Below are 27776 nucleotides of genomic sequence, written 5' to 3'. Positions count from 1 at the left end.
ACCATCAAGCCATTGTAGTGTGTTGGAAGGGTGTTCAATAGAAGAAAACATAGATCGGTTATCAGTCAAAAAAGAATGCTCAAAATGGCATGAGGACACTACATCAACAAAAGGCAATGTCACCATTGATTATAGGCGAGGCCTTGTAGATCCCACATAGAGTGGATTCCCATTGTTAGCTTAATTGGTCTACCCTTATTACCACCGTTGTAACACTCCTCGCAATAATCATCGTGATTATTTTGTAATAGCATTATAAACTGTATTTTGAAATGGGGATTTCTTGTAAAACTTTGTTTTAAACTTAATAAAGTTGTATAGTGTTAATTTTGTTCCTAACCATTCAAGTGATTTCATGGTGAGAGAGAGAAAGAGAGATAGAGAGGTTGAATCGTGGAGTGGGGCCATGGGCCAACAAGCCTCTAATTCCAACGAGCGTTCGACACCAGGGAGCCTTTCATCCCAGTGTACTTGCAACTCCAACAATTCCAACAAGCTTCCAATGTTAACGAGCTCACAATTCCAACGAGCCCATGATATTAATGAGCTTCCAATTCCAACGAGCATGCAACTCAAACAAGTACTACAATTGTATAAAAAATCCTTGATCCCAACAAGGTTATTTTACTTAAAGGGGAGTTTAGACGAGACAACCCAATAAGGGGTTTAAAGAGTTCTCTCGCGACATCATGTCATCCATGGTTCAGGTCCTTGCGGTCCCACTTGAGTAACACACACACACACACACACACACACACACACACACACACACACACACACACACATTTGCGTACAACATAATGCACTCACCCACGAATATTAAGAAGTAAACTTAATACCCCCAAAATAAGTGACATATTACAAGCACTCTAACGTCAATTGCTCGGGTCGATCCCCTCCTCTTTGATTCAAGTCCCTAGTGGCCCTGCACACATTTCACACACAGACACACATTTCCATGACACCATTTCCAAATGAGCCCATATATGAACACGGTGATACATGTTTTCTAGGCGGTCATCGTTACGTTGCAACAATTGTATATGTACCTTTGAGACATTGTCCGCCTTAGCCTCATGTAACAAATAAATAGAGATTGTGGCGTTCAATTTCCACGGAGGGTACGTCTGTAATTTTGTAAAGGTTATTATTATTAGGTAAGGACGTTTATCAAGTTATATATTGTAGGTGTAAAGCAGACTGAAATGGATATGGATTCATGAAGGCCTCGCAGTGTAGCTTGTAGCTGAAGCTTTCAGCAGGCTTTCCTTCCTCAGCTCGTGTTCCTGCATAGCTGACCTCGCACAGACACGATATGGCGATGATCAACCGAAGCTTCGTGAAGATTTACCTCGTGGCCTACAACCTCGCACAGGCATTTGGATGGTGCTTCTTCTTCTTCCCTAGTTTATCAGTCATCGTGTTCTCTAATTCAAGCTCATTTTTGCATGAGTTATATATTTCCATACCCGTGGTCATCATCCTCCTCTCTATCTTAATATTCTCATACAATCTTCTTCACAAATTTTCTGCCATGACGGTGATGTTGAAATTAGGGCCATGGCGTTGGGGCTTATCTTCAAACAGGCTTTTCTCTCACATTCGATAGACGGATCTTTCCGTGCTGCTGGAAGTCTCATCAGTAAGTTTCGGAAATCATTTCTACTCCGTTGACCTTACTTCCATCATTTGCGAAAAGGCAAGATTGATCTATCATTTATTTTTTATCTTCAACACAGGAATTCTTCAGCTTGCAGCTTTCATGGAGATTGTACATGCTGCATTAGGTACTGCAAAACGTCCTACTTACCTACATTTTCTTCACGCTCATGAAATCTCAACAGATCGACACAGTTTATTCTGTTTTACATATATAGTTGACTTTTCTGACGCCTTCATCCTCTCTCAGGTATCGTCCCTACTGCAGTGTTCCCCTCCTTCCTACAGTGGGGTGGACGGTACCATTGGATCGCTGCAGTCGTTTGTAACGTCAAACAGGTTTGCAATTTTCTTCTGTTCTTAACTCTCATGATCTTCTTAACTCATAATCAGTAATGATGCCATCAACAGGTAATACTCTTTGCGTGCTGTGTGTGAGAGAGGGAGAGAGAGTTAATATCTTTTTTTGAGAGCTAATTGTGTTACATGGAACCGTTTTAACATTTGGCTATTTTTACGACGTTCTGCAGATAAAAAATAGCATTGACAGCTAATAAATAGCAAGAAGTCCATTTCCTCAGAGCTATATCTTACAGCTTTTGAATCAGGATGGGAAGACTAATGTGCTATTAAATGTGTGTGAGTTGCTTGTTTTGTTGTCAAAGTGATGGACGACCTTCTCCAAGGATCAAGCATCCTTGGCATCGGTCTTTTAGTCTGCTCCTGGATTTTCTGTAATCTTTACAGCTTGAAAATGTGTTTGTTGAAGATGTCAAAATGTCTGTAGAGTTTCATGTTTCTTTAAATCATGTCCACCAGCTGCAGCTGGAGTCGAGATCAAATTTCATACCACGTATCATAGATGTCCAGATCTAGTTCATTGTTCACTAGCCAGTAATTGTTTATTGGAGCATGAAGTAGGATAACTACTCTTTGGAATTTGGAGATGAAATAGTGATTAAGTTTTAGAACATTGCAGATAACCAGTGAAGTATTAGGAAACTGCTGGAGGTTCCATGGCTCTCTAATTCAAGAAACACCAGCTCCTCATTATGCCGTCAGAAAATTTTATGTATGGATTTAGATATAGATTCAGTTCTACTTCCGTCATCAGGTTATGGAAGAACGATGGGTAAAAGAACCAAATGTAAAGTAAGTAGAGAAACCAGGATCTAAATCCATCCTATTGGAATGCAAGTTATCTTTTAGTTTAATCTTAGTAACCAAAAGTTGGAAAGACACATAAAATAAATGATCTGTAGATGATGAATAGAAAATAGAAAACTACTCATATAGAACAGATGGTTTTGATTCCATGCCAGAAACAGTATAGCTTTACAATATAACCTTGCAATAATTTAGAGTGCAGATTGCAATTGCAATAGAAAAGTACAGCATATGCATGGTTATAGAATGCATTTTGCGTTTGTTTATTTTTCATTACTTTGTGTGCTTTTAACGAATTTTCGTGGTCTAAGGAACGTGATACAAGAACGCGGTTAGGCTTTTGACAATAAATATGTATCTAACTAGGGGCTCATTCGATTGCAGTATAGAACGTAGTTGGTGATCCTTCGATCATGCTTATGTATAATAAGCTCGGGAATCCTGATGAGTCCATAATGGCTTATGGATTTAATACTATGTTATTTCATCCTTCATTTTACTATGAGTACATTACCCTAATTTAAAGTTATTACACAATGAACGTACTTACTTTCACACATCTTTACAACATCTGTATATTGAACTAGCCATCAAACACAAGATTGAGGCACTTGCATATGATCGAGATCCTTTCATCTGTATATATATTTTTAGTTATCAATGCGTTTGTTCCATATTCCATGATCAATACGCATTATTAATACTATTATATACCTTTCTGTTGGATTCGTACAGCTCTTTCCTCATCATAATATAAGTGTGCATGCATGTGTGCAATTCTACAGCTAAGTGCAAGTAGCTGTATCTTCAATTTACTATACCAGGAACAGAGATTGTCAAATGGCGGATTTCCTTAGTTGGATGTGTATTTTGTAAGCAGGAGAAAACCTCCTTCTCAGGGTAAAACTATGGTGATGCATTCCCTGTACACGCAACATCTAGACAAACTCTTCAAATTTAGTGATTTCTCCAAATCCTTGTGAGAGATGAAAAATTTTGCACTTAATCCACTACATGGTGCACATTTCTAAGTTTTTTCAATATTATCGTTTAGGCACTTCCTCGACAGGACGATGAAATTATAGGTAGGATGCAATATATTGTGCACTGACAGATGTTCGCATAAACGGATTTGTTTCAGGTTCAGCAACTTCCATCAGTTTTCATTACATTCGTAGCGTGGTCACTCACCGAGGTACCATAAGACCTCCACTTCTCCCTTAGCGTCTATTGTATCAACTTGCCGTTCATTTGAAATGAGTGCAGGTTGTTCGTTATCCCCAATATGCTCTGAATACATTGGGATATTGCCCTTGGTGGTTGACTTGGCTCAGGTATGAATTATGTGTTAGAATTATTCTTTGTGATTCTGCATTTGGAATTGAAATGTGTCTTCGTTAGATTTGAGGGTGTGTTTTGTCACACGCAGGTATTCCATCTTCATACCTCTTTATCCTGTGGGAGCCCTTTGCGGTGAAGGTAATTTGTTTCTTGTTTTCTTAATAGCATATATCTCTTCAAGGTATGAACCACATTATTAACAAGAAATTGCAGTGTGCTGTGTTTTTAAGGTATGAACTATATAAATTTTAACAAGGAATTTGTGATGAAATGCAGTCTTGCTACTATATCAAGCCCTTCCATTCATAAAGACGCTAAACCTGTATAACCGTACATTCAGTTTGCTTCCATTTAGTTATTACAATTTTATTCAAGTAAGACAAATCCTTCTTTGATCCGCCCTGTATTAATGTAGTCATAGCATTTTTCATCTTCTTACTTCTCGGTGTATTTTTCCAGGGTGTCTTGGTTGTCTATCCTTTCTTGTGGTTTATGCTGTACATATACATGTTCAGACAACGGAAGACAAAGTTATCTAAACGGTCAGGCAGTACTAGACAGAAGACAGCATAACCCTGATCAATGAGGCGTACCAGCTATCCTGCCATTGATGCCATCCTTCAGCACTTTGCTTTCTAGGGTTTTATCTTCATTGTATATTCCCAAGCTTCGTCAAGTCTAAGTGTAGTATCTCAAACAAATTATGTTATCCTGCAAACCAAGGTTTTGTTTACATACTTGGTTCTAAAATCGTAAAACTCCTGTTCTTTTGCAAGCAAGTTCAATAATTTTGAGTTAAATACCTGGTTGGTTTTAGTGTATGTATACAATTTCTCAAGTCTCACCATGTTTTCTCTTCTGTAATATGGTTTAGAAAGTTTCCATTTACCTATTGACACCATGCATTACGTATAGCTTGTGTCATCCTCCTAGTCTTTCCTTTATGACACGACACAGAGAACATATATTAATAAAAAATTTGATATGGTAAATAATTGCTTTGGATGATTGGTTTAGTTAGATATGTATAGGGTTCAATCAATTCAGAATGAAGGAGCTCAATCTGTACTTGGCCATTTAAACTTCCAAGGAATGAACATAAACTCAACTTATTAATAGCACTTCTGAGAAATTTTATTAAGGAAATATTCAGCTATTTGTTCATGTTATAAATTACCATGGATGAATTATACAATTCCAATAAGTGGAACCTTCCTAATTGTTATAGCATATCCATATTTTAGTGATATCCAGTCGATATGGAAAACTCTAAGAGTGCAGTTAAGCATATCAGTATGGAAGAGGAAGTGTCATTTAAAACAAAAACGAACTCTCATTCGACAAGAAACTTTTGTACCTTTTCGTGTATCATAGTGCAGATAAACATAAACCTTAATGCAGATGAACATAAATCTTCCACATTACCTACCCATGTAATAAATGGCAGACATCATCTACATGCTTCAGCTCGAAAGAGTAGGGTGACCTTTATATATATATCCTTAAAAATGTTGCGAGAACATTAAGGCTAAACATTCCGTTTAATAATAATTAGAGAAACCAGTGAGTTTATGGTTTCCTTCACCACTGAAAAGAAGAGAATTGCTTGAGAAACTCTTCTTAATCAGCTTTACATATATACAAATGAAGTTGTAGAAAAGGATTGGGAATTTGAAAAAAAGAAGTCAAATCATATTGAAGCCGTAGAGATTTATTAGGAAGATAGTAGTTTCCCATCCGATGTAAGAAGAACTGAATACAAATCGGGGCGCCTATCCCGAAAAATCCCCCAACTATATCTTTGTTCTTTGATCATGTTCAAGTCAAACTTTGCCACCAGTACTGCTTCCTTGTTTTCATCTGCTGTGGCAACTAACTCTCCTGTTGGCCCTGAAATGATAAATCATTTTCATACACATGTTTTGATAATGTGCCTCACAATTAAATGTACTCTACAGTTACCATTATCATTATGTGCACACATTACTATTATTAAAATGGGTAAATAATATCGGTCTGAACACAATGATCTACGATCTTGTACAATTCATAACTTGAGCAGCCTCATCACAGGAAGGATGGGTGAAGCACCCTCTAAAGAGAGCAAATACTAATTACAATAACTGTGCAATACGGTGGGTAGCCATCCATACAATGTCACAAAGGGCAACACGATGATTAAGGTTTTAGGTCAACCAGAGAGAGAGAGAGTCTGAGTGAGAGACAAAAGGAGAGAGAGAGAGATGCACGTTGTCTTGGGTACAAAGTGTGTACCACTTTTGGGGGGTTTTTGGATATATATATATATATATCCAATAACGAGTGCATTCACACACGTGCACTAATAAAAGGCACGATGGCCCTTTATTCTCAACAACCTCCCACCTAAAGGCAATGTGCCATGAGGAAAAAAAAAAGTCAGCTAAGTCCAAGTATGTACAAAGCTGAACTACATACATCTATCCAACTCCCATCGTCTGTTGACAATGAGCAAATCACTCAGCTAGAAGACCCTTCGTGAGAAGATCTGCAGGATTATCATTTGTATGTACTTTGACAAGCTCCATGTTCTTGTTGTCAAGTACATCTCTGATGAAGTGATACTTCACCTATATGTGCTTCGTCTTTGCATGAAAGACGGGATTCCGAGCTAGCATGATAGCACTCTGATTGTCACAATGAAGAATAGGTAACTCTGTAATGCCAAGATCTCTCAATAGATGTGAAAGCCATAAAGCCTCCTTGCATGCCTCAGTGGCAACATACTCTGCCTCTGTAGTAGACAATGCAACACGCTTCTGTAGCCCAGAGATCCAAGAGAGCACTCCTCCTATGAAAGTAAACACATACCCAGAAGTAGACTTTCTGCAGCCCACGTGACAAGCATAGTCCGCATCTGTAAAACCAACGACAGATGCCTTATGCTTTCCAAAGCAAATGCACAAGTCCTTTATGCCTTTGAGGTATCTCATAATACCTTTCACCGCTTCCCAATGCTTTTTGCTGGGATTTGCCATGTACCTACTAACCACTCCCACTGCAATGTGTAGCAACCATCACATATATCAAACTGCCAACAGCTGAGGCATATGGAACCTTAGCCATTTCAGCCTTCTCATCAACAGATGTAGGGCTGTCTTCTGCACTGAGTTTCAAATATGGAGGCAATGGAACCCAAATTGTTTTCCCCCCCTCCATATTAAAACAATGCAAAACCTTAGAGATATACTCCTGCTGAGATAGGAGTACCCCTTTCAACCGGTTTCGGAGCATTTGCATGCCAAGGATGTGATTTGCATCACCAAGATCCTTCATATCAAAGCTGCCATGAAGGCTTTGCTTCAATGAATCCAAGGCATGAATATCCTTGCCAGCAATCAACGTATCATCAACATACAAAACCAAGATAATCAGGCTACCATCTCTTGCCTTCTTGGTGTACAAGCAGTGGTCCACTTGACTTCTACGAAAACCTTGAGACTCCATAAATGTATCAAATTTATGATATCATTCTCTTGGTGCTTGTTTCAACCCATAAAAACTCTTTTTGAGCTTACAAACCATCTTCTCTTTGCCTTCAGCCATAAAACCTTCAGGCTGTTGCATATATATGCCTTCATGCAGATCGCCATGTAAAAAGATAGTCTTCACATCCATCTGTATGAGCTCCATATCTTCAGCTGCAACTAAGCCCAAAATGGTTCTTAATGTAGTCATCTTGACTAACTGAGAGAAGATCTCATCAAAATCAACTCCATATTCCTGCTTGTATCCTTTTGCAACCAATCTTGCTATGTACTTTGGTGAGGAATCAGAAATTACCTTCATTTTATAAACCCATTTGCATGGAAGTGTTTTCTGCCCTTTAGGCAACTGCACCAATTCCCAAGTGTCATTTTTCTCAAGAGATTCCATCTCTGACAACATGGCTTTATACCATTTCTTCTTGTCCTGTCTGTCCACTGCTTCCTTGAAGCAAGACGGTTCACCACAATCAGTCACCATGACATAGTCAGCCAAACTGTTTGCATCAGGAACAAATCTGTCAGGCTGTCTAGTAACTCTAGGCAATCTCCTAACCCAATGCTCATTGTTTGGTAGCTTTTGAGCCTGCAAATCATCATTTTGAACTTGCTGTCCAGGCATTTCAGCTTGCAAATCAGCATTAACAGCTTGCTGTTCTAGCCATTCCTGCACATTTGGTGGCTCATCGTTATGGGCAAAGGCTGGCTGATAATTTCCAGCCTCATTTTCTGCATTTGAAGGTAAGTTTACAGCAGGTGTTTGCTGCTGTACAGTGGGCACATTTTTCTGTCTAAAAGGTATTTCTTCTCGGAATACAACCCTACATACTTCTTTGGTCTTTTCGGGTTGTTTATGCATGCGATTTTCCCAGAAGATAACATCATTGTTGCGTACTATTTCACCCTCGTCACCGAATTTTAGGAAAATACATTTGCAGGACTTTGGCTCAAGTTTGTTGCATTTTTTACGAATGTGCACAAAAGCCTCACAGCCAAACACTCTCAAGTGAGCATATGAAAGCGGCTTGCCCGACCACGCTTCTTGAGGTATTCCCCCTCCCAAAGACCTGTTAGGTGACTGATTAATCACATGAACAGCTGTCATAACAGCCTCTGCCCAAAAACCATGAGGTAACGCAGCATGAGACAGCATAGTAAGGACCCTATCTTGGATAGTCCAATCATACGCTCTGCAACTCCATTTTGGGGTGGATTATAAGGGGCAGTGAGTTCCCTCTTTATCCCTTTATTGTCATAAAATGCTAGAAAGGCCTTGGACACATATTCCCCACCATTAGTAGGGACCCTATCTTGAATAGTTCGATTCATATGATCTGCAACTCCATTTTGGGGTGGATTATAAGGGGCAGTGAGTTCCCTCTTTATCCCTTTATTGTCACAAAATGCTTGAAAGGCGTTGGACACATATTCCGCACCATTGTCAGAGCGAAGACACTTAAATGTCTTATCAATTTGATTCTCAACTAATGCCAAGAATGTTCGAAACTTGTCAAGCACTTCATCCTTGCTACGAATAGGGTAAAACCATACCTTCCGTGTAGCATCATCGACAAAAATGACCAAGTATTTCTTTCCCCCTAATGATAGCCATGGCATCTGACATACATCTGAATGTACTAACTCAAGCGAGGAAGATTTCAGCGAAAGAGACTTTTTATGAGATGTTTGTGCAATGATCACAATGCTCAAAATCAGCATAACGAAGACAAGGCAAGTAACCCAAACGAGAAAGTACTTTCATATCAGTTTCACTCATGTGTCCCAACCGGCCATGCCACAAAGAAACACTTGGCTGCTTGGTTACGGCAACAACATGGTCACTCACATTAGATACATGGAGAGAATACAAAGTATCACTTTTACTACCCTTGGCAATAACTCTAGATCCCTTACAAATCTTCCATTTCCCATCACCAAAGGTGGTGTGAAATCCATCATCATCTAGCTGCCCTTTGATAAACAAGTTCTTCTTGAGCTGAGGTACATGCCATACATGTTGAAGTGTGAAAGCGGAACCATGCTGAAACTATAATTGCACAATGTCAATACCTGAAATTTCACATGCATAGTTGTCCATCTTGTCCCCAAAATGGACAACACCATGTCGACCCCTTGTGTAATCTGAAAACCACTCATGATGAGGGGTGACATGAAAAGAAGCACCAGAATCGAGTATCCAAGTGTGCATGTCACCATCTGTATCTACAAGTAAAGCATGTTCTCTATGGCATGAAGAGACAAAGAGTACATCATTTCCACTATCACTGTCATGAGTGACTACATTCACCTCTTCAATTTTAGCATTGCTTTTCCTCGGTTGAATGTCTCTCTTCTCTTCTATGCAATCATTTGTCTTCTTACCCTTTACTTTCTCTTTCTTCCATTTGAAACAATCATGTTTAAAGTGACCCTTTTTGCCACAGTGATGGCATTCTACATCTTTACCACGTGATTTACTGCGGCATAACTATCAAATTTGCCTCTCTGTTGTGACCTACCCCTAGTATGCAACGCACTAAAGGACTTATTGGATGCATTGTTCTGCCGACTCATCTCTTCCATGAGTAGAGAACTCTCTACATCGGTATAACAAAGCTTCGCATTTGAATTGCTCATAGCAGTCCTCAAAGTATCCCAACTTTCTGGCAAGGTGCAACATAAAAACGTGGCCTTAAACTCATCATCAATGATGATTTTTAAGGCAACCAGCTGGCTGAAAATGAAATTGAACTCACTCAAATGAGTTGACCTGGGTGTGCCCTCTTTAATGCGCAAATCCATAAGTTTCTTAAGCCAATAAACTTTGTTAGTTGTTGTCTTTTGGGCATACAGTTCCTCTAGTCTAGTCCATATAGAATAAGCAGTGTCCAAACCTTTAATATTAAACAGTACGGCATCAAAAATTGACAACTCAATAGTCGAGCGTGCAAGCTCGTTCAACTCTTGCCAATCATCTTGGTCTATATCTGTAGGCTTCACCCCTTTGACTTTAATAGGCTTTGCGTGCTTTTCTTCTGCAGCAGGATGTTGTAGCATTGCTTTTTCCATACCACAAAATTATGTGCACCCTCAACCTTCTTCATGTGCATAAGATGGATATTGTCACTGCTGCCAGTCATGATTTCTTAGCCCATAAGGAGGTCCAAAACTTAAGTAAAAAAAACAAACCTCGACTCTCAAACAAGTACCAACCAACGATATATAGCCACACTGAAAAACAGAAAATTTCAAATCTACAGATAAATTTTCAGTGGCAATATCTGTTGTACATGCACTATACAACACCCACAAGCGAAAAAGAAAATTGATCCACACTATCAAAGCCTACAAGATGTTTCTACTGTACACAGTCAAAATGTGACCTACTCTACAGAAAACGTGACCGGCTCTGCAAAAAAACGTGACTTGCTCTACAAAAAAAGAATGATCTGCTTGGCGGAAAAAAAAACGTGACTTGCTCTAACCTGCTTCGCTCTAATACCAGTTTGAAGAGCAGCATGAAGATTAGGGTTTTAGGTCAATCAGAGAGCGAGAGCGTTGAGTGAGAGACAAAGGGAGAGAGAGAGAGATGCACGTTATCTTGGGTACAAAGAGTGTACCACTTTTTTGGTTTTTAGATATATACATATGTATATAAAGTCAAAATGTGCTACAAGTGTGTTCACACTCATGCACTAATAAAAGTGCGGCCATTTATTCCCAACATGTCATTATTATTGAAACATAGCTAGATACACCATCTGCCTCATGTATGTTTTGCGGCCTTAGTGGAGTACTTAATAATATTACCGTTGTGCATTTTGTCATTACAAAAATTGATAAATAAAACAATCGACATATTACCAGCAATAAAAGAGTGGCCATAAAATGTAATTTCACTTGGACCACGCTCTGTTTCAATGACTTCTTTGCCAATTCGGTTGGATGCTACCAAGGGTACCTGGTCTCACAGAAGTACATATGTTATTTCCAACCCTTCACCAACATATAAGTACATGGAACCAAAAGCTGCACATAACACAACTTACCAGATTCGCACCTGCGTGACCTTGCATCACTCGCTTCCAATGGTCACATGAATCAAGACCAGAATCATGTGGCTCTGAGCCAATGGCTGTTGGATAGAAAAGAATTTCAGCACCCATCAATGTCATGCATCTAGCAGCTTCTGGGAACCATTGATCCCAGCATATTCCTATACAATAACAACTGCATAAGTAAAAAAGATGCCAAGCCTATTAAAAAAAACTGACATTATGGTCCATGATATGCATCCACACGTGTGTCAGATTTTAGAAGGTGATAAATTTTGTTGACATAATTAAGAATCAATTAAACAAAAGTGGGATTAAATTACCTACACCAATTTTTGCATATTTGGTAGCAAAAACCTGACTCCAAAAATAGAAAAGGTTCATCAATCCATACACATGACTATAGTGGGTGGATGTATTTTTCTTATTCAAAACCTTAAGAATACTGTGAAACAGACAAAGAAAAACAATAATCTCCAAAAGCGTACCTTGAAGCCTGTATCCCCAGGGTTAAAGTAAAACTTTTCCTGATAACCTACAACAGCAGAAGATTTGGTAATATACTAACACTATACATCATGTTTAAAAATAAAATGAGATATATATTTGATACACTTCAGAAGAATGGTTCTCCACACATACCTGGGCCATCTGGTATATGCGATTTGCGGTATAATCCAAGATCTGTTCCATCTGCATCAATTACAACCACCGAGTTGTAATGTGCATTGTTTGCTTCTTCAAAGAAGCTTACAGGGATCACCATCTGTAACTCTTTCGCCAATTTCTGTATCCTGACAAGAGAAAGAAGCATACAGCATTACGCAGTTAGTCCACTGATAAACATATAAATATAAAATGTGAAAAAACACTATCTTCCTTAACATTCTGGTGCTATACAAAAGATAACTCCCTGGAACCTTTCAATTGTAGTATGCCCATCTCGTGGTTTGGCTCGTGAAAAGAAGTCTCCTCTTTGAGCTTGGCAAAAGTAGTAGCCCTCAAATAGCTCCTATAAAATATAAGGTACAAGTTCTGTCGTGAGTATAACTATGTCAGCCTTGGATTATGAGAAAATCACACGAAAAATGAATCACCAAGACAAAACAAAGAGTTGCATGACTGAGGATGTTTCTAACAAATCTACCCACAACCTAGCCAATACATCATATCATCTATTTTACCATTACATATCTCATTTTCTTTCTTACGATTGACAAACATCAACGTGTCATGGATATGCCCATCATAGTCAGCTACATAATTGTAACGTTGTTGTGAAGTGGACGTAGCACATTTCAGGGCAAGAAGCAGGCCCCCATCTGAAAGTGGGGATGGAGCAGCGAGAAAATGATTCGTTAATATTGTTAGGTCTTGAACCCAAGATAGATTATATGAACTTCACTAGTAGACCACGAGATATCATTGAATAAGCTTTTATATAATATATTAAATCATTAGCTTATGACTCAATACTCCGCACAAAACATACTCAAATGGAAACCAAATGTGATTGTATTAATTAATATAAACTTATACCTCGGATTCCAACCCTCCTCTCTAGAATTTGTGAGCCATTTACTCTTTTATTGTCCCCCACACACAGATATTTGTTCTCCCCCCCCCCCCCCCTTGTGATCATGATTCGGTATGGAGACTCTACAATTGATGACCAAATCGATTTTTGTCATTGTAGGCCTCCTGCATGCCCTTGTGATCCGTTGCCTTATCATGATTCTTTTTTTACCACCAAATCTTGTTTTTTCAACATCCAAGCTTTGGGAACCACGCCCAATGGGTATGAAACTTGGAACCTCTTTCTCTGCAACAGATAACTCTTACCATTTGAGCTATCAAGCTGTTGGGTTGAGTTTCATCTCCTCACATGTCCTTCTAGCTATGTCCTTAACCGAACCTTTGAGAGGGAGAGGTTTGATGGTAAATTAGGTACACAAGAACCATCAATTCAACATTGTTACCCAACACAGGCAAGGGCAGTATAAAAGCTCTCATTTCTTTCATCTTACTTTGACTCCTTGTTACCATAGATATTTCTCTCTAAGTCTCTTTCCCATCTAACTATCTTACTTGAATGCACGAAAAAGAATTCTTGATGTAGAGGTGTATGATCAGTCTGTTTTCCACCACTCTTGTGAGAAATAAGCAGGGGCATGCAATCTCAAATTATGTTCATCCGCGCGTTATAAACATTGTGGTGGACTGTTTCTTTCAATCAGGCAGTTGGCATCATAATTGTGGGGGTTAGACTTCACCACCATGAGAATATACATAGATACATGGTTCATCACTTCGACCATATGTATTTATGAAGGCATGTTGAGAATGTTTAAAAGTTATAACGGCTAGCCCAACGGCTAGTTAGTTTCAACAGCTAGTTAGCCCAACGGCCAGATCTTGGCCTTTATAAAGAGGGACTTTCTCCTCATGTAAATAGAAGAGATCTCTGTATTTTTCTCCCTCCTACCAATGTATATTACTGAACAAATGTGCTTTCTCATATTTCTTTATGGTATCAGAGCATAGATCCGCCCCTCTGCAAAACCCTAGATCTGTCCTCTGCAGAACCCTAGATCTACCCTCTGCAGAACCCTAGATCTACCCTTCTGCTGGTATGACAGTGATTGGAACAGCACTATCCTAGCATTCAAGAGAGGAAAGGGGGATTTTTTTTGTTTCATTTGGGATGACATTGCTATGTGATTGAGAGGTGACTTGGGAAAAAAGTCAAAAGAGGAAAGCAGAGATAGGCCAACTTGACAAGATTGATGATTTGTTCTCAAAATTGAACGAAGATGAGGTGAAAACATTGGTGAAATACATAAAACAGGCTGAGATTGTAGCATCTGGAGGTGTGACAGGAATACAACCACCACCCTGACTTGAACTCCTCCCAATTGAGTTCAAACTCGATGGACCAGCCACATACTTGAGCTGGTCACGTCGGATTATAGGTGCCTTGGCGAGGAGAAGCCTTGATGGCTACCTTACGGGAGAAGAGAAAGAGCCTCCTATCAAAACGAGCAATGAATGGAAAGCGTGGAGAGCTACCCACATGTCATTGTACACGTGGCTTCTCAACTCCATGATTCCATCAATCGCCACAACAGTTGATGGAATTTTAAGTGTGAAGGAGATATGGGAGAAATTGCAAAAGACGTATGCAAGGAGGGGAAACAACATGAGAGTATTTCAAATCGAGCAGGAGATAGATGTTGTTTGCTAGGGAGATAGGATGATTCAGGAATATGCCATAGAGCTGGAGCGCCTATGGGCAGAATACGATCATTTCTTGCCTGTTACAGTGTGCAATGATCCTCAGTGTAAGAGCAAGGAAATTTCTACTCAAAGAAGAACTATGCAATTTTTGAAACATCTCAATCCGTCATTTGATCAAAGAAGGGCAGTTCTTCTAGCCAAGGCTGAAATTCCTACACTTGATGAGGCAATCGCGACTATGATACAAGAGGAGAGTAGAATGAAGCTACTCTCTGACACTACCAGACTTCCAGGGGTGCGATCGGCACTAATGGTGTCAAATTCAAGTGGAAGTGAAAATCGAAAATGCTACAATTGTGGTGAAGCTGGTCATTTCAAGAATGCTTGCCCTAAACCATCTAAGGAGAGAGAATATGGAGGACGTGGACAAACTAGAGGTCGTGGTCAAGGGGGCCGAAGAGGTGCAAGAGGAGGTTACCAAGCAAACTTGATGGTAGCAAAAGAAGAGGAAGGAACTAAGGTGGTGTTCACCGAAGAGGATCAAGCTCTCTTAGAAATACATAGGAGGAAGCAAAGAGCCGCAGATGATACTTCATTCATGTCAAGAGGATCAAAAGGTGGTAGCAAAAGAAGAGGAAGGAACTAAGGTGGTGTTCACCGAAGAGGATCAAGCTCTCTTAGAAATACATAGGAGGAAGCAAAGAGCTGCAGATGATACTTCATTCATGTCGTGGTCGAGGGGGCCGAAGAGGTGCAAGAGGAGGTTACCAAGCAAACTTGATGGTAGCAAAAGAAGAGGAAGGAACTAAGGTGGTGTTCACCGAAGAGGATCAAGCTCTCTTAGAAATACATAGGAGGAAGCAAAGAGCCGCAGATGATACTTCATTCATGTCAAGAGGTAACACTGCCACCTATGCTTATTCAGCCACAAGTACTAGCAACACAAATACTCTTGCCTCTGCACCAGAATGGATAATTGATTCTGGTGCATCTAGGCATGTGACAGGTAATGCTAGTGAATTCTCCTCGTATACTCACTTAGCAATGCCAGAAAGCATTCAAATTGCTGACGGTACTACACAACCTGTAGTGGGTATAGGTACATTAAAATGTACCGACTCTGTGACATTGTCTAATGTGTTGCATGCTCCTTCTTTCCCAGTAAACTTATTATCTATAAGTTCTATCATACACCAACTAAAATGTGTTGTTTCTTTTGATATTCCCAAGGTGATATTCCAGGAGAAAGGGACAGGTCGGAGACTTGGGACTGGCACATGGCATAGTGGACTATGGTATTTGGATCGTGAAGGGCTGAATTCAGCATTAGCATCTATGGTAGAGGGAATAGATGTAAGGGGATCTAAAATGAGTTATGAGGACTTGTTAATACTTCACCACCAACGCATGGGACATGCCTCTTATGGCATTTTGAGTCGGGTGTATCCACACCTTTTTGAAAAGGCGGATAAAACAAAACTTGTTTGTGATGCATGTGAATTTGGTAAGCTTACTAAAAGTTCATATGCTAGTTCAGGTCATAGGAGTTCCCATGCATTTGATGTAATACACTCCGATGTTTGGGACCATGTCCCACAAATTCTATTAATGGATATCGATATTTTGTCTCTTTCATTGACTGCTTCTCTCGTGTGACATGGTTATATTTGATGAGAAAAAAAAATGAAGTATTTGCTTGTTTTAAAGATTTTCATAGAGCAGTTCAAACTCAATATGGTGCAATAGTAAAAGTGTTGAGGTCTGATAATGGAACAAAGTATGCAGAGAGGAAGAATAGACATCTTCTAGAGGTAACGAGAAGCATGATGATTTCTATGAATGTCCCAAAGCAGTTGTGGGGACAGGCAGTTTTGACGGTTGCCACATTGATCAATAGAATGCCCTCTAGAGTATTGGAGTGGAAGTCTCCATGTGTGTTGTTGCAAGGCAATAACTCTGGAATCCTTCCTTTGAAGGTGTTTGGATGTGTGTGTTTTGTAAAGGACAATAGACCATCTGTAGGAAAACTTGATCCTAAAGCTGTAAAATGTGTATTTGTGGGATACTCTGCCACACAAAAAGGCTATGTTTGTTGGAGTCCAGTAGAGAAGAGATTATTTGTGAGCATGGATGTGCATTTCAGAGAGTCAGAGCCATATTATAAACAAGGGGTAACTTCACCCTTTGATGACTTAATTCAGACTGAAAATATGAGGGAAGGAGATAATTGTGAGAGGTTGCTAAAAATAGGATCAATTCCTTTGTTGATCCCTACATCAGTTGAGAAACAAGTGAGCGTAGGAGGTACGGAAGAAGAAGGAAACGAAGACGAGGAGCCTATATGTGTTGGGACTCAATCTGAGTGGGAGCTAAAGGTGTATACAAGGAAGAGGAGGCAGAAAGACAGAAATGTGAACACGTCTTCAACACCACATGTGCCATCAAGTTCCATGTCCCGACTTGCCTCGACTTCTGAAATACCTACAGAACTCCCGAACCTAGAAATCACAGGTGATATGATTTTCTCTCCTTCTCCTATCAAGATTAGGAGGACCTCTCGCAGTAATGCAGGGGTCCCTCTTGATCGTTATGGTTTTCCTCATGATATTGCTCAATTTATCTCTTATTCTAACATATCAGCTACACATAGAGCATTCATTGCATCATTAGACTTTACCCAAGTGTTGGCAGGTTACTAAAGAAGATCCAAAATGGAAAGCAGCCATGCAAGAAGAACTCGGAGCTCTTGCGAAGAACAAAACTTGGGAGATTGTGTCACTACCACCAGGAAAGAAGGCGGTTGGGTGCAAATGGGTGTTTACAATAAAACAGACCCTAGAGAGAAAAATAGATCAATACAAGGCACGATTGGTGGCTAAAGGATATAGTCAGACATATGGCATTGACTATGATGAGACTTTTGCACCTGTGGCGAAGATGAGCACTGTTAGAACACTTATTTCCTTAGCAGTGAATAAGGATTGGAAATTACATCAATTAGATATAAAAAAATGCATTCCTTCATGGAGAATTGATGGAGGAAGTGTACATGGATGTTCCCCCAGGTTTCGGTACAATTCAAACAATAGGTAAGGTTTGCAAACTTAGGAAGTCGCTTTATGGGCTGAAGCAATCTCCTCGAGCCTGGTTCGACAAGTTAAGGGCTATGGTGGGTATGGGATACCAACAGACGAATGCAGACCATACAGTGTTCTTTCGACAACATAAGGAGCATACTACATTGCTTGTTGTGTATGTGGATGATATAATTATCACGGGTAACGATGAAAGAGAAATTGCCCAACTGAAGATGCAATTGGGTAAAGAGTTTGAGGTGAAGGATCTAGGATTGCTACGATACTTTCTTGGAATTGAGGTAGCTCGTGGAGCAGAAGGAGTTGTTCTATCTCAACGGAAATATGTACTAGATCTTCACAAAGAAACTGGAATGTTGGGTTGTAGGCCTGTAGCTTCTCCAATCGACCAAAAGATTAAGCTAACTGAACTTGCGGGAGAGAAAGTTGATCGTGAAAGGTATTAAAGATTGGTAGGTCAGCTGATTTATTTGACCCACACCCGTCCAGATATCTCATTTGCAGTAAGTGTGGTAAGTCGCTACATGCATGATCCGAGGAAAGATCATATGGATGCAGTGTACCATATTCTGAGATATCTCAAAGGTGCCCCAGGGAAAGGATTAATCTTCAGAAAACATGGTCATTTTAACATTGAGGGCTATTGTGATTCTGATTGGGCCAGTTGTGCTGGTGACAGGAAATCCACATCAGGATACTGTATGTTTGTTGGAGGCAATCTGGTCTCTTGGAAGAGTAAGAAACAGTCAGTAGTAGCAAGGTCAACAGCCGAAGCAGAGTATAGAGCTATTGCTATAGGAGTTGCAGAGATGTTATGGCTGCGAACTCTTCTAGTAGAACTAAAGGTGAATCAAGAAAATCAGATGATGTTGTGGTGTGACAATAAGTCAGCAATCAGCATTGCCAACAATCCGGTACAGCACGATAGGACCAAACACATCGAAATCGACAGGTTCTTTATCAAGGAAAAGCTTGATAATGGAATATTAAAATTGAGTCATGTTTCTACTGAACATCAAGTAGCAGATTGTCTTACAAAGGGACTTGGGCCAGTAAGTCTTACTAGATTTGTGTGACAAGATGGGCTTAGTGGATATTTTTCGCCCACCTTGAGGGGGAGTGTTGAGAATGTTTAAAAGTTATAACAGCTAGCCCAACGGCTAGTTAGTTTCAACAGCTAGTTAGCCCAACGGCCAGATCTTGGCCTTTATAAAGAGGAACTTTCTCCTCATGTAAATAGAAGAGATCTCTGTATTTTTCTCCCTCCTACCAATGTATATTACTGAACAAATGTGCTTTCTCATATTTCTTTAAGGCATAAGATGGATACACTCTGGTACCAAGAGAATATGCACAGATTCTGGTTCATCGTTTTCTAACATCAGGACACAAATTCCTTTGCTTTTGTCTCTTTCTTTCTTTTCTAAACTAAACACGATATGTTGAAGGATAAGCTCAACCAACACAAATGTCTCTTCGAGAGTGTAATGAAAACAACTCATCAGCGCATACCTGGATCAAGGCAATTTGCGCACCTTTTCCGTGAGCTTCTCGCAGTAACCTGGGGAAACAACAATCACAATGAGGGGGTAGACTGAATGTTACTATCTAGCCATATTAGAGATGTGTGTGTGTTACAGAGAAAGAGTACGAAGAAGAAGGATAACAAAACCTTTCAGCGACCTGGATGTTCGTGTCTTCATCGTCGGTGCAAGCAAACTGCAGAGAAGCCACCGTGACGCTGCGATCAGAGAACGCCATAGCCAAATAATCTCTTTTGTTTTCACATAATCCAATGTGTGTGGTTTCGGGAACAAAAATCAATCATTTCCCAGAGCTGAATGAAGTCCAAGAGGGCCCTTCATTCATTTTGTTTGGTAGTAGCTGTAGGTACCCCATGCAATACATATTGTCAATTCTTTGGGCGCAGTCACGGACACGGCTAGCACTTTGCCAGAAAATCGCACTCTTTTCCTAGGGCCGGCACCGCGCCTTCTCTATCTATAGCTCCCACCTCCTACTAAAAAACTTCACTCTTTTCTTCGTGTTGCATTGTCTCCCGCCTTCTATATGCCTCCCTGAAATACCACTCTCTTTCTTCATGTCTCGACATCCCGCTTTTCAGTGCTAAATCACAAGATGTGGTTCATAGCTGCTAAGGCGGGGTTTTGGGGTCTATTTTGGCATTCAGGGCCGAGAGAAATCATGTTTGTACTGGCTAAAGCCTCTAGCTTTCCAACAATACGCTCTCTATATATGGCCTCCCTATGGATGCTAAAAATACACTCTCTAAATACATTCTTTGCGTTGCCCCTTTGTGTGAGTTCAGCTTGCTACTTTCCCCTGAAATGCACGCTTTCTTCATGACACCTTGTGTGTGTGTCCAACCCATAAACTCTTACATCCTACTCTTTCTCTTGTGTCGCATGGTGTTGCTTTTTATGTGATTGGAGTCTATAGTGTCCTTTTCCCTAAAGATTTTTGTTCTTTGTCTTGACTCTTGTCTTATTAGAATCCATCTGAAACTACATGTTGTATGAGTAGAGCTCAAAGAAACCCTCTCTTTGTTTTAATAAGAAATCAATTTCTACTGGGCTACCTTTTCATTATTTACCACCAGGAGATATCCCCGAGGTGGCAACTTTTTTAAATCAAGGCTCACTACTTTTACTTAAAATTTCCTCTTGATTTGTGGCTCAAATTTATTGTTAAGTTGAAGCTCTCATTTGAACAATGGAGGCTCGTAACAAGGGTGTGAAGTTTGCTGCATTTATCAAAGCATCGTATGCTTCAATTTAACAATCAAGAAGGATACGTGTTATTTGAAGTAACAATCGGCAACAGTTTGGTTTGAATCGAACCAAACCACGAAACCACGGCTTAACGGTTCTGTTTCAACGATTTAACGGGTTTTTATTTTTTGTTATTTAAAAAAAACATTTAAATTGTTTTTAAACAATCTTTTCATTTTCATGTCTTATTCTCACATTTTAGGAAAATCTTTAAACTTTTGAAATTTAAATAATGAAAATTTTAAAATTTTAAAATTTTGACCTAAGCTAAAAACCGAAACCTAACCACGAAACCGCGGTTTTATCAGTTTAATGGCTTAACGGTTTGAAAAAAATTTAATGGTTCAGTTTTACGGTTTTGTGGTTTAGTTCAGTTCAAGTTTCAAAAAAATTAAACGTTCATGCCTTATTCTCACATTTTAGGAAAATTTTTAAATTTTTAAAATTTTTAAATTTTGATCTAAGCTGAAAACCGAAACCGTGGTTTTGTCGGTTTAATGGCTTAATGGTTTGAATTTTTTGTAATGGTTCGGTTCAGGTTTCAAAAAACTTAAACAGTTCGGTTTTGACCCTCTCGAACCATTGCCGATTGTTAATTTGAAGACTGAAATCTAAAGTGTCTTTTTTTTAGTTTTAAACATATGATAAATATAGTATGAGACATCCTTAATAATAATAGAAAGTGGGAATTTTGTCTCACATTAAGCACTGAATCTTAGGAGAAACTAGCATTATCGGTTGCATTTTGATCAAGAGTTTATTTTGATACTATTGAAAGTACTATGGGGATTCTATAAGAGGAGCAAGTTTTATGTTTTCCTTTTAATTTATTAGCATTCAACACATATTCATCAATTTTTATGTGTCTTTATTTTGGGACGACATATGTTTCAAATAGATTTGTGTAAGTGTTGGGCTTTTCAACCTTTGCACTCCATTACAAGGTCTTCAAACCTCACTAACACTAACAAATACATAGTGCGCGAGAAAGACAAAAGGAATATACAATAGTCCTAAAGCCAACTTTCTCTGGTATGGTCTCTCAGAAGCCTCAATAAGTTTTGTGAGTGAAGTTAGTTCATATTATGTTCCCTATGTCTCTATCTCCAACTCTGCCATGAAAGTAAGGAAAATGCCTTGAAATTACCTTCATGAGTTCACATGGGAATTGGATGCTTACCACATAAAAATCCACAAAAGCACTTTTCTTTGATCCAAGTTCCAACCATGTCCATGGCACAAATAAATGGTTTGCAATATAGAATGTTAAAGCGTATTCGAGTTTGTACATAGAAAAAAGGAAGAGGCAATAGACCATGAGCCCATCTTTTACTCATTTATCCACGTTGGAAACCCAACAAAGTTTTGAGTTCAAGTACTATTACAATCCCATCAATCCTCGATATGGGGAAAAGTATTGGTGGTTATTGACATAGGGTCATGCTCTATCAAGTCCTAACACTTATGGAGGGGCAAGTGAGACGTATCTCACAATAATGGGCATATGCTCTTGTGAATTGAAAATAAATTTTGGGAGTTGGTTGAATATTGAGTATAAAAGAATAACATGTGACCTATAAATTATCTAAATATAACAAAAACATAAGAAGATGTCAAATTGGAATGCCTCACATATGAGATCATCAAGCACGATTTTCAATCATTTTGACAAGATTATACTACCTTCCAGTAGCTCTTGATGAGGAGAGAACTATCATGTACAATACCATGAGTGTGCTTTGCTCTTCCACGAAATCAAACTTGCAAAGAGATCCAAGCGAAACAAGGTTGTACTAGCTTTCAATAACTCTCGACAAGGACAATAATATTGAGAACAACACTAGGAATGCTCTTAGCTCATTTTCTTCAACCACAAAACCAAACTCATGGAAGATCCAAAGGAGGCAATGTTGTCCAAACTTTCAATAATCGTGGACAACACTAGGAATGCTCTAAGTTTGTTTGTCTCAACAAGAAAACCAAACAAGTTGAAGATCCAAGTGAAATGAAGTTGTGCTAGCTTTCAATAACTCTTAACAACGAGAGAATGATCACGAACAACCTTAGAAAAAGCTCTTCAATCAACCACAAAAAAAACTCATGGAATATCTAAGTGAGACAAGGTTGTATTGGCTTTCCGTAACTCCAAATGAGGAGAGAACTATTGTGGATAACACTTGTAATGCTCTTTGCTCATATTCTTGACCACAAAACCAAAATCATGGAATGTCCAATTACTAAAACTAGGAAACAAGCTCGGTTTTTTATTCCAGCTTTCAGTTTAGCTCTAGTTTTGGTCTGTCCTTTTAGAAATTGCCATTACATAATTGGGTATAATGCAAGGGATTGTTGGTTTCATGGATCATGTGGATCGATATGGAAGTAAACATGTCATATTCATTGTTGAGAATCAAGCTCAACTTAGTCTAGTGTGTGAACACACCTTTTGAGAATCTATGAGCACTCAAAGGTCAAATGTCACTACTACTTTCTAAATGTTAACTATGTGTCATAGAATCATATTCTATGACACATAACTAATGAGTCTCCATATTCCCAAAGGTTCTAGAGAGAGAGTGGGCGTTTTAGTAAGAGAGTGTAGAGAGAGGGTGACCTTATATAAAGCACCCTCCTACTTTGTAAAGTGTTGGTTAATCTCCTTTGTAATGCTCATATCGTTGTAATTTTTCTCCACTTCTTGTTAATACATACATACATCTTGAGTACTTCATTTTCCCATCTATCTGTCTTGTCTCTCTCTTCTCTCCTCTTTCACACACACACACATAACACACATCCTTAATCTATTCTGCTGCATAGAATCACACTCCATTCTTTACATTCATAACCTCCTTTTTAAAGTAGTGTCTTGGGCGTAACTACCTAGTTTTAGTTTTAATCTTCGTTTCTATAATGTACCTAATCAACATTGGCATGATAAAAAACGAAGGGTTATTTTATCACATGCCATGTTGAAAAAGGTAGAGAAACTTTATCAAGGCATGTAACATACACATGGAAAACATATACGGTGAATAATTGTGTGCTAAGCTCTCTCTCGTGGAGCATCTTCCAAGGCCTATCTAAAAAAATACTATAAAACTTTGGTCAAAACATATCAACATATGCTTTCTTCTTTACTTGGACAAGGCATAAAAAGTAATGTTTTGCTTGCTTATGTGTTATATAAAGCACAATATATAAACTAACTATAAATATTGATTACATAAGTTACAAATATAGTTGTTATTGCCATAATGAGAGTGGTAACTAGGCATTGTGTAAAAAAGTCACCAACACCCAATAAAAAACTTTGTACATGATATCATGCGCGTGTGCCAAAGTGAAATGAGTCATTGGTATAAAACAAAAACAAGAATAACAACATGCTTTATATTATCTAAATCAACGAGTTAGTGTGATATGGTAATTTTTTTGGACAGGACGGAGGAGTTCTTTATAAAGTTGTTGTTGTACTTGGCTTGTGTCTTATTGTTGACACGAGGAGAGAGACGTTATTGTCCTCCCATCTCTAGACAATGAAAACATGAAATGAAAACCTTCTCGAATGTTGCTTCTTATATGAGTATATGTGTTATGTAGGTCATGGAAAGTTTATGGTATGGTTATCCTCCAAATGGGCCAGAAAAAGAGGTAACAATCCTTAATAATACACATCCTTTTGGGGTCTAACACAATCAAGATTGATCAAGAAGGAATAGAATTCAGAGTTGATAGTAGTGATGGAAAGAAATATTTATTGAAATGGGTGAGGATGTCGGCTAACCAAACAAATATGATACCATGGACAATGTCAATATACAAGGATGCATCGAGGGACATGTAGGAATATACATCAAGGATGAAAACATACCATATTGAGGGGGGCAAGAGAAGCGTTGACAAAAAGAGGTATACCAAACATGTTACAATATGTAAGTTCTGAATAGAATTTGTGGAGCCATTCCAATGAAAGACAATAATGTCATATCAAGAATGTCATTGTATTTTGTTGCTATTGGAACATGCCATGGCCTTAAATGGAACTGTTGATTTACATGTTAAGGCATCAAATGGATTCTTGGTTGTTGCTACTCAGTCACCAAAGAAATTTGCAGAAATGTATGTTGGGAGAGTAAGCTTGTTGAGACAATTCGTTGGACATGTTGATACAAGTACACAAGAGATAATAGGAAGGCTTTTTGACAAGTTTTGAAGAAGCTCACGATGTTGTATGTGCAACTTGATATATTATTGCGCAATGTATGACTGGCATGCCAACAATTCCAATTAACAAGATGAAAAACATACTATCAAGCTTGGTTCACTTGAGAACGTCAAGAAATCCTCTCCTATCAGGAATTGTAGTGGAAGCAGTTGATCATATTGGTCTACGGGGTTGTTTACCTCTATTTTTTGATGGTGATGAACAATATATAGGTGTAGATTCTATCAGCAATAATGAGGTGACAAAAGGAAAACTAGTTTTAACATCTGTAATTCAGTTGTTCAATGATGTCATATCTTGAAAAGACTCAAAATTAGTTCAGAAAGCAATATTGTGTATGGGCCTATCTGTCATGGTGGCCCTAAAAAGATACTTTTGGAAGCAGCGCTGAATGCGATATTTGCATTGAGCAAGACTACGGTGGAGGAGGTGATATTTTCTGTAGGTGAAGCTATTTGTTTTAGAAGGGGTGATCTTGATTAGCATTGCTTTTATGGACATGTATGGAAAATGTGGTGAAGTCGAGAAAGACAAGGAAGTATTTGGTGAGCTCACTATCTGTGATCTTGCATGTTGGAGCACACTTATTTCAGGATATGCCCACCAGAAACTAGGTGAAGGAATGTTGAGCAATAGATGTGGCAGAGACTCCAGTGATAAAGGCCAAAAATCTTGAGCCTAGTCTGGTTGAGATTGTTAAAGTTGCACAAGTGTTCAATAGTTTTCTAGTTAATTATGTTGCAATTTTCTTTGTAATACTGGACTTTTTTGTATATTGCCTTTGGCCATTTTATGTTAATACCAATGGAGGATATTTTTATGGAAAAAAAAGTGTCATTGTAATTTAAACTCAACACAATATATCCCATGTTCTTTTAAGAAGCGAAAAGCAACACGATCATGAAATTGGAAAACAACTACGAAGTACATAGAATTGGACATATATTAGAACGAATTCACAATAATCCTAAAGAGTGCTTTTATCTAACTACACAAGTAATTTGGTGTGCCCCTTGCCACCAACTATTGAGTATAACTCCAACCCAACTTTGGAAGGAGGAAAGGGGATGCCTTATCAAGCATGGATTCATAATACATTGATGCCTTGGCTGTTGGCTTTAGGACTAGTCATTTTGAGAGGGAGGCACTTCCCTTGTTAGAATTTCAACGACCAACTAAATGTAGTGAATTGTTACCAACCACATGTATATAAAACCATGATTCCATAATGATTACCCTTATCTATGCAGTGACGTATGTTTCTCTACGTTGATTTTCTCTAGTGAAGTGTTTATATCAACAAATATAAGCGAAGATATCAACTAATAAGTATTTTGATTGATTAGAGTTGTATTATGAGCCTTGATAATGCTCCACCTAGGTGGTTTTTTTTTTCTGTCCCCCCATCATGGAAGGATCCAGATTTTAGATGTGTAAATGCAATTGTTAAGGTAGTTGTGTGAGGGCTTTTGCTATTCGACATGTTGGTTGATGTGGGTATAATGATTGCGTTTTCATGTATGAGTTATTTGTAGCCACATCTTTCCATTAATACCAAGGTGAATCTTCAAAAAAAGAAACGAAGTTGTATTATGAGCATTGATAATGAAGCAATTGTTATTATTGCTATATGAACAAGGGACCTCGATTCTAGACTTTGATGCCAAAGTAAGGATCCTTGACATAGGCCAACGAATCTAATTGCTTTTGGAACAATAAGTGAATCCATGTGTGGAGGATTCCATGCAAATATTTGAAGAGGAAAAATGTAACCAAGATCATCACTTATAAAAAGACGTTTGAGTACGAATAGAGCTAACCAGACAAAAGTAGGCATAACCATGGGAGGAACTTGTTTCAGATATTGGGTCACAAAGACGATGCGACAATGTTGTTATATGGATCATGAATTTGTGAGAGGAGAGAGCATACAAGGCAAGGGTAAAGGAGGACCACCCAAGGAACTTCATTACAAGCATTCAATTGCAAGTGCACCAGACGACCTGATTGTGTGCATAACATGGGTGTGACTCTGGAGGGCCAGAGGATACAAGACAAAGGTTGGTGTGATCACGTAAGGATTGTATCGTGGATATGTGTTTGTGAGACACATGGGGCAATGGGAGAGAGTCATATGCGGATATGGCCATTGGGTTGTGCGGACATGTGTACATAACATGGTGGCGATGATGGTGGGTTGTGCGAGCATACATGGCATGGCCATGGTCATGGTCATAGATTGAAATATTCGCATTCGTGGGGCCTGCCCCACGAATCCATACGAATAGGAATACGAATACACGTAAATATATTCGTTTTCTTCTTTTTTTTGAAAATAAAAAAATAAAAAAATAAATAAAATTGTGTTTTATTTACGAGCGAGTGAACAGTGGCCAACAGGAAGCAAAGACGCCTCACCCTACTCCCTCTGCGTGCTACTTACACCCTCGCTTCCCTCTATATCCTGTTCTCGGCCAGAAATTAGGGTTTCGACAGAAAACCCTAATTTCTGTCATAATCCTAATTTCGACAAAATTTCTTCTTTTCGGCCTGCGTCATCGACTCCCTCTCATGCTCTACCTAATCCTACATCCTGTTGTCCGCTACAAATTCAGAGTTTCACTGAAACCCTAAGTTTTGCCAAAGCCCTAATTAATTAATTATTAATGCATTAATTG

At 38.8% G+C, this 27776-nt stretch overlaps 2 protein-coding genes across 2 annotated transcripts; one reads left to right on the top strand and one right to left on the bottom strand.

The window, feature by feature from the left end:
- Positions 1–1206: 1206 nt before the first annotated feature.
- On the top strand, positions 1207–4983 carry LOC147867022 (Protein-tyrosine phosphatase-like, PTPLA). The gene is made up of 9 exons (XM_087339838.1): positions 1207–1386; positions 1557–1642; positions 1740–1787; positions 1910–1998; positions 3968–4021; positions 4093–4160; positions 4256–4305; positions 4444–4541; positions 4627–4983. Exons 1-9 carry the CDS (start codon positions 1316–1318, stop codon positions 4738–4740), a joined length of 678 nt encoding a protein of 225 aa, XP_087195964.1. The 5' UTR covers positions 1207–1315; the 3' UTR covers positions 4741–4983.
- A 706-nt stretch (positions 4984–5689) lies between these two features.
- On the bottom strand, positions 5690–19880 carry NLP1 (nitrilase-like protein 1). The gene is made up of 9 exons (XM_087339837.1): positions 19751–19880; positions 19591–19639; positions 12667–12758; positions 12389–12540; positions 12235–12281; positions 12070–12103; positions 11741–11907; positions 11556–11652; positions 5690–6057 (listed from the first exon to the last, which is right to left on the bottom strand). The coding sequence occupies exons 1-9, from the start codon at positions 19837–19839 to the stop codon at positions 5882–5884; spliced, it is 903 nt and encodes a 300-aa protein (XP_087195963.1). The 5' UTR covers positions 19840–19880; the 3' UTR covers positions 5690–5881.
- Between the last annotated feature and the right edge of the window lie 7896 nt (positions 19881–27776).

This window comes from Azolla caroliniana, unplaced genomic scaffold, assembly GCF_043228905.1.
Source record: "Azolla caroliniana isolate FFs.n. ecotype wild unplaced genomic scaffold, voAzoCaro1.0.p SCAF_2, whole genome shotgun sequence".
NCBI lineage: Eukaryota > Viridiplantae > Streptophyta > Polypodiopsida > Salviniales > Salviniaceae > Azolla > Azolla caroliniana.
Note: the sequence above shows the minus strand (reverse complement) of the source record. Positions and strands in the feature narration are given on the sequence as shown.

Excerpts from the sequence above, each read along its gene's own strand:
- LOC147867022 (XM_087339838.1), top strand. The coding sequence starts at position 1,316 with ATGGCGATGATCAACCGAAGCTTCGTGAAGATTTACCTCGTGGCCTAC. Across the intron at positions 1,788-1,909 it reads GATTGTACATGCTGCATTAG|GTATCGTCCCTACTGCAGTG; the intron begins GTACTGCAAAAC and ends ATCCTCTCTCAG. Across the intron at positions 4,306-4,443 it reads GGGAGCCCTTTGCGGTGAAG|TCTTGCTACTATATCAAGCC; the intron begins GTAATTTGTTTC and ends GATGAAATGCAG.
- NLP1 (XM_087339837.1), bottom strand. The coding sequence starts at position 19,839 with ATGGCGTTCTCTGATCGCAGCGTCACGGTGGCTTCTCTGCAGTTTGCT. Across the intron at positions 12,282-12,388 it reads GCATATACCAGATGGCCCAG|GTTATCAGGAAAAGTTTTAC; the intron begins GTATGTGTGGAG and ends CTGCTGTTGTAG. Across the intron at positions 11,908-12,069 it reads ATATGCAAAAATTGGTGTAG|GAATATGCTGGGATCAATGG; the intron begins GTAATTTAATCC and ends GTTATTGTATAG.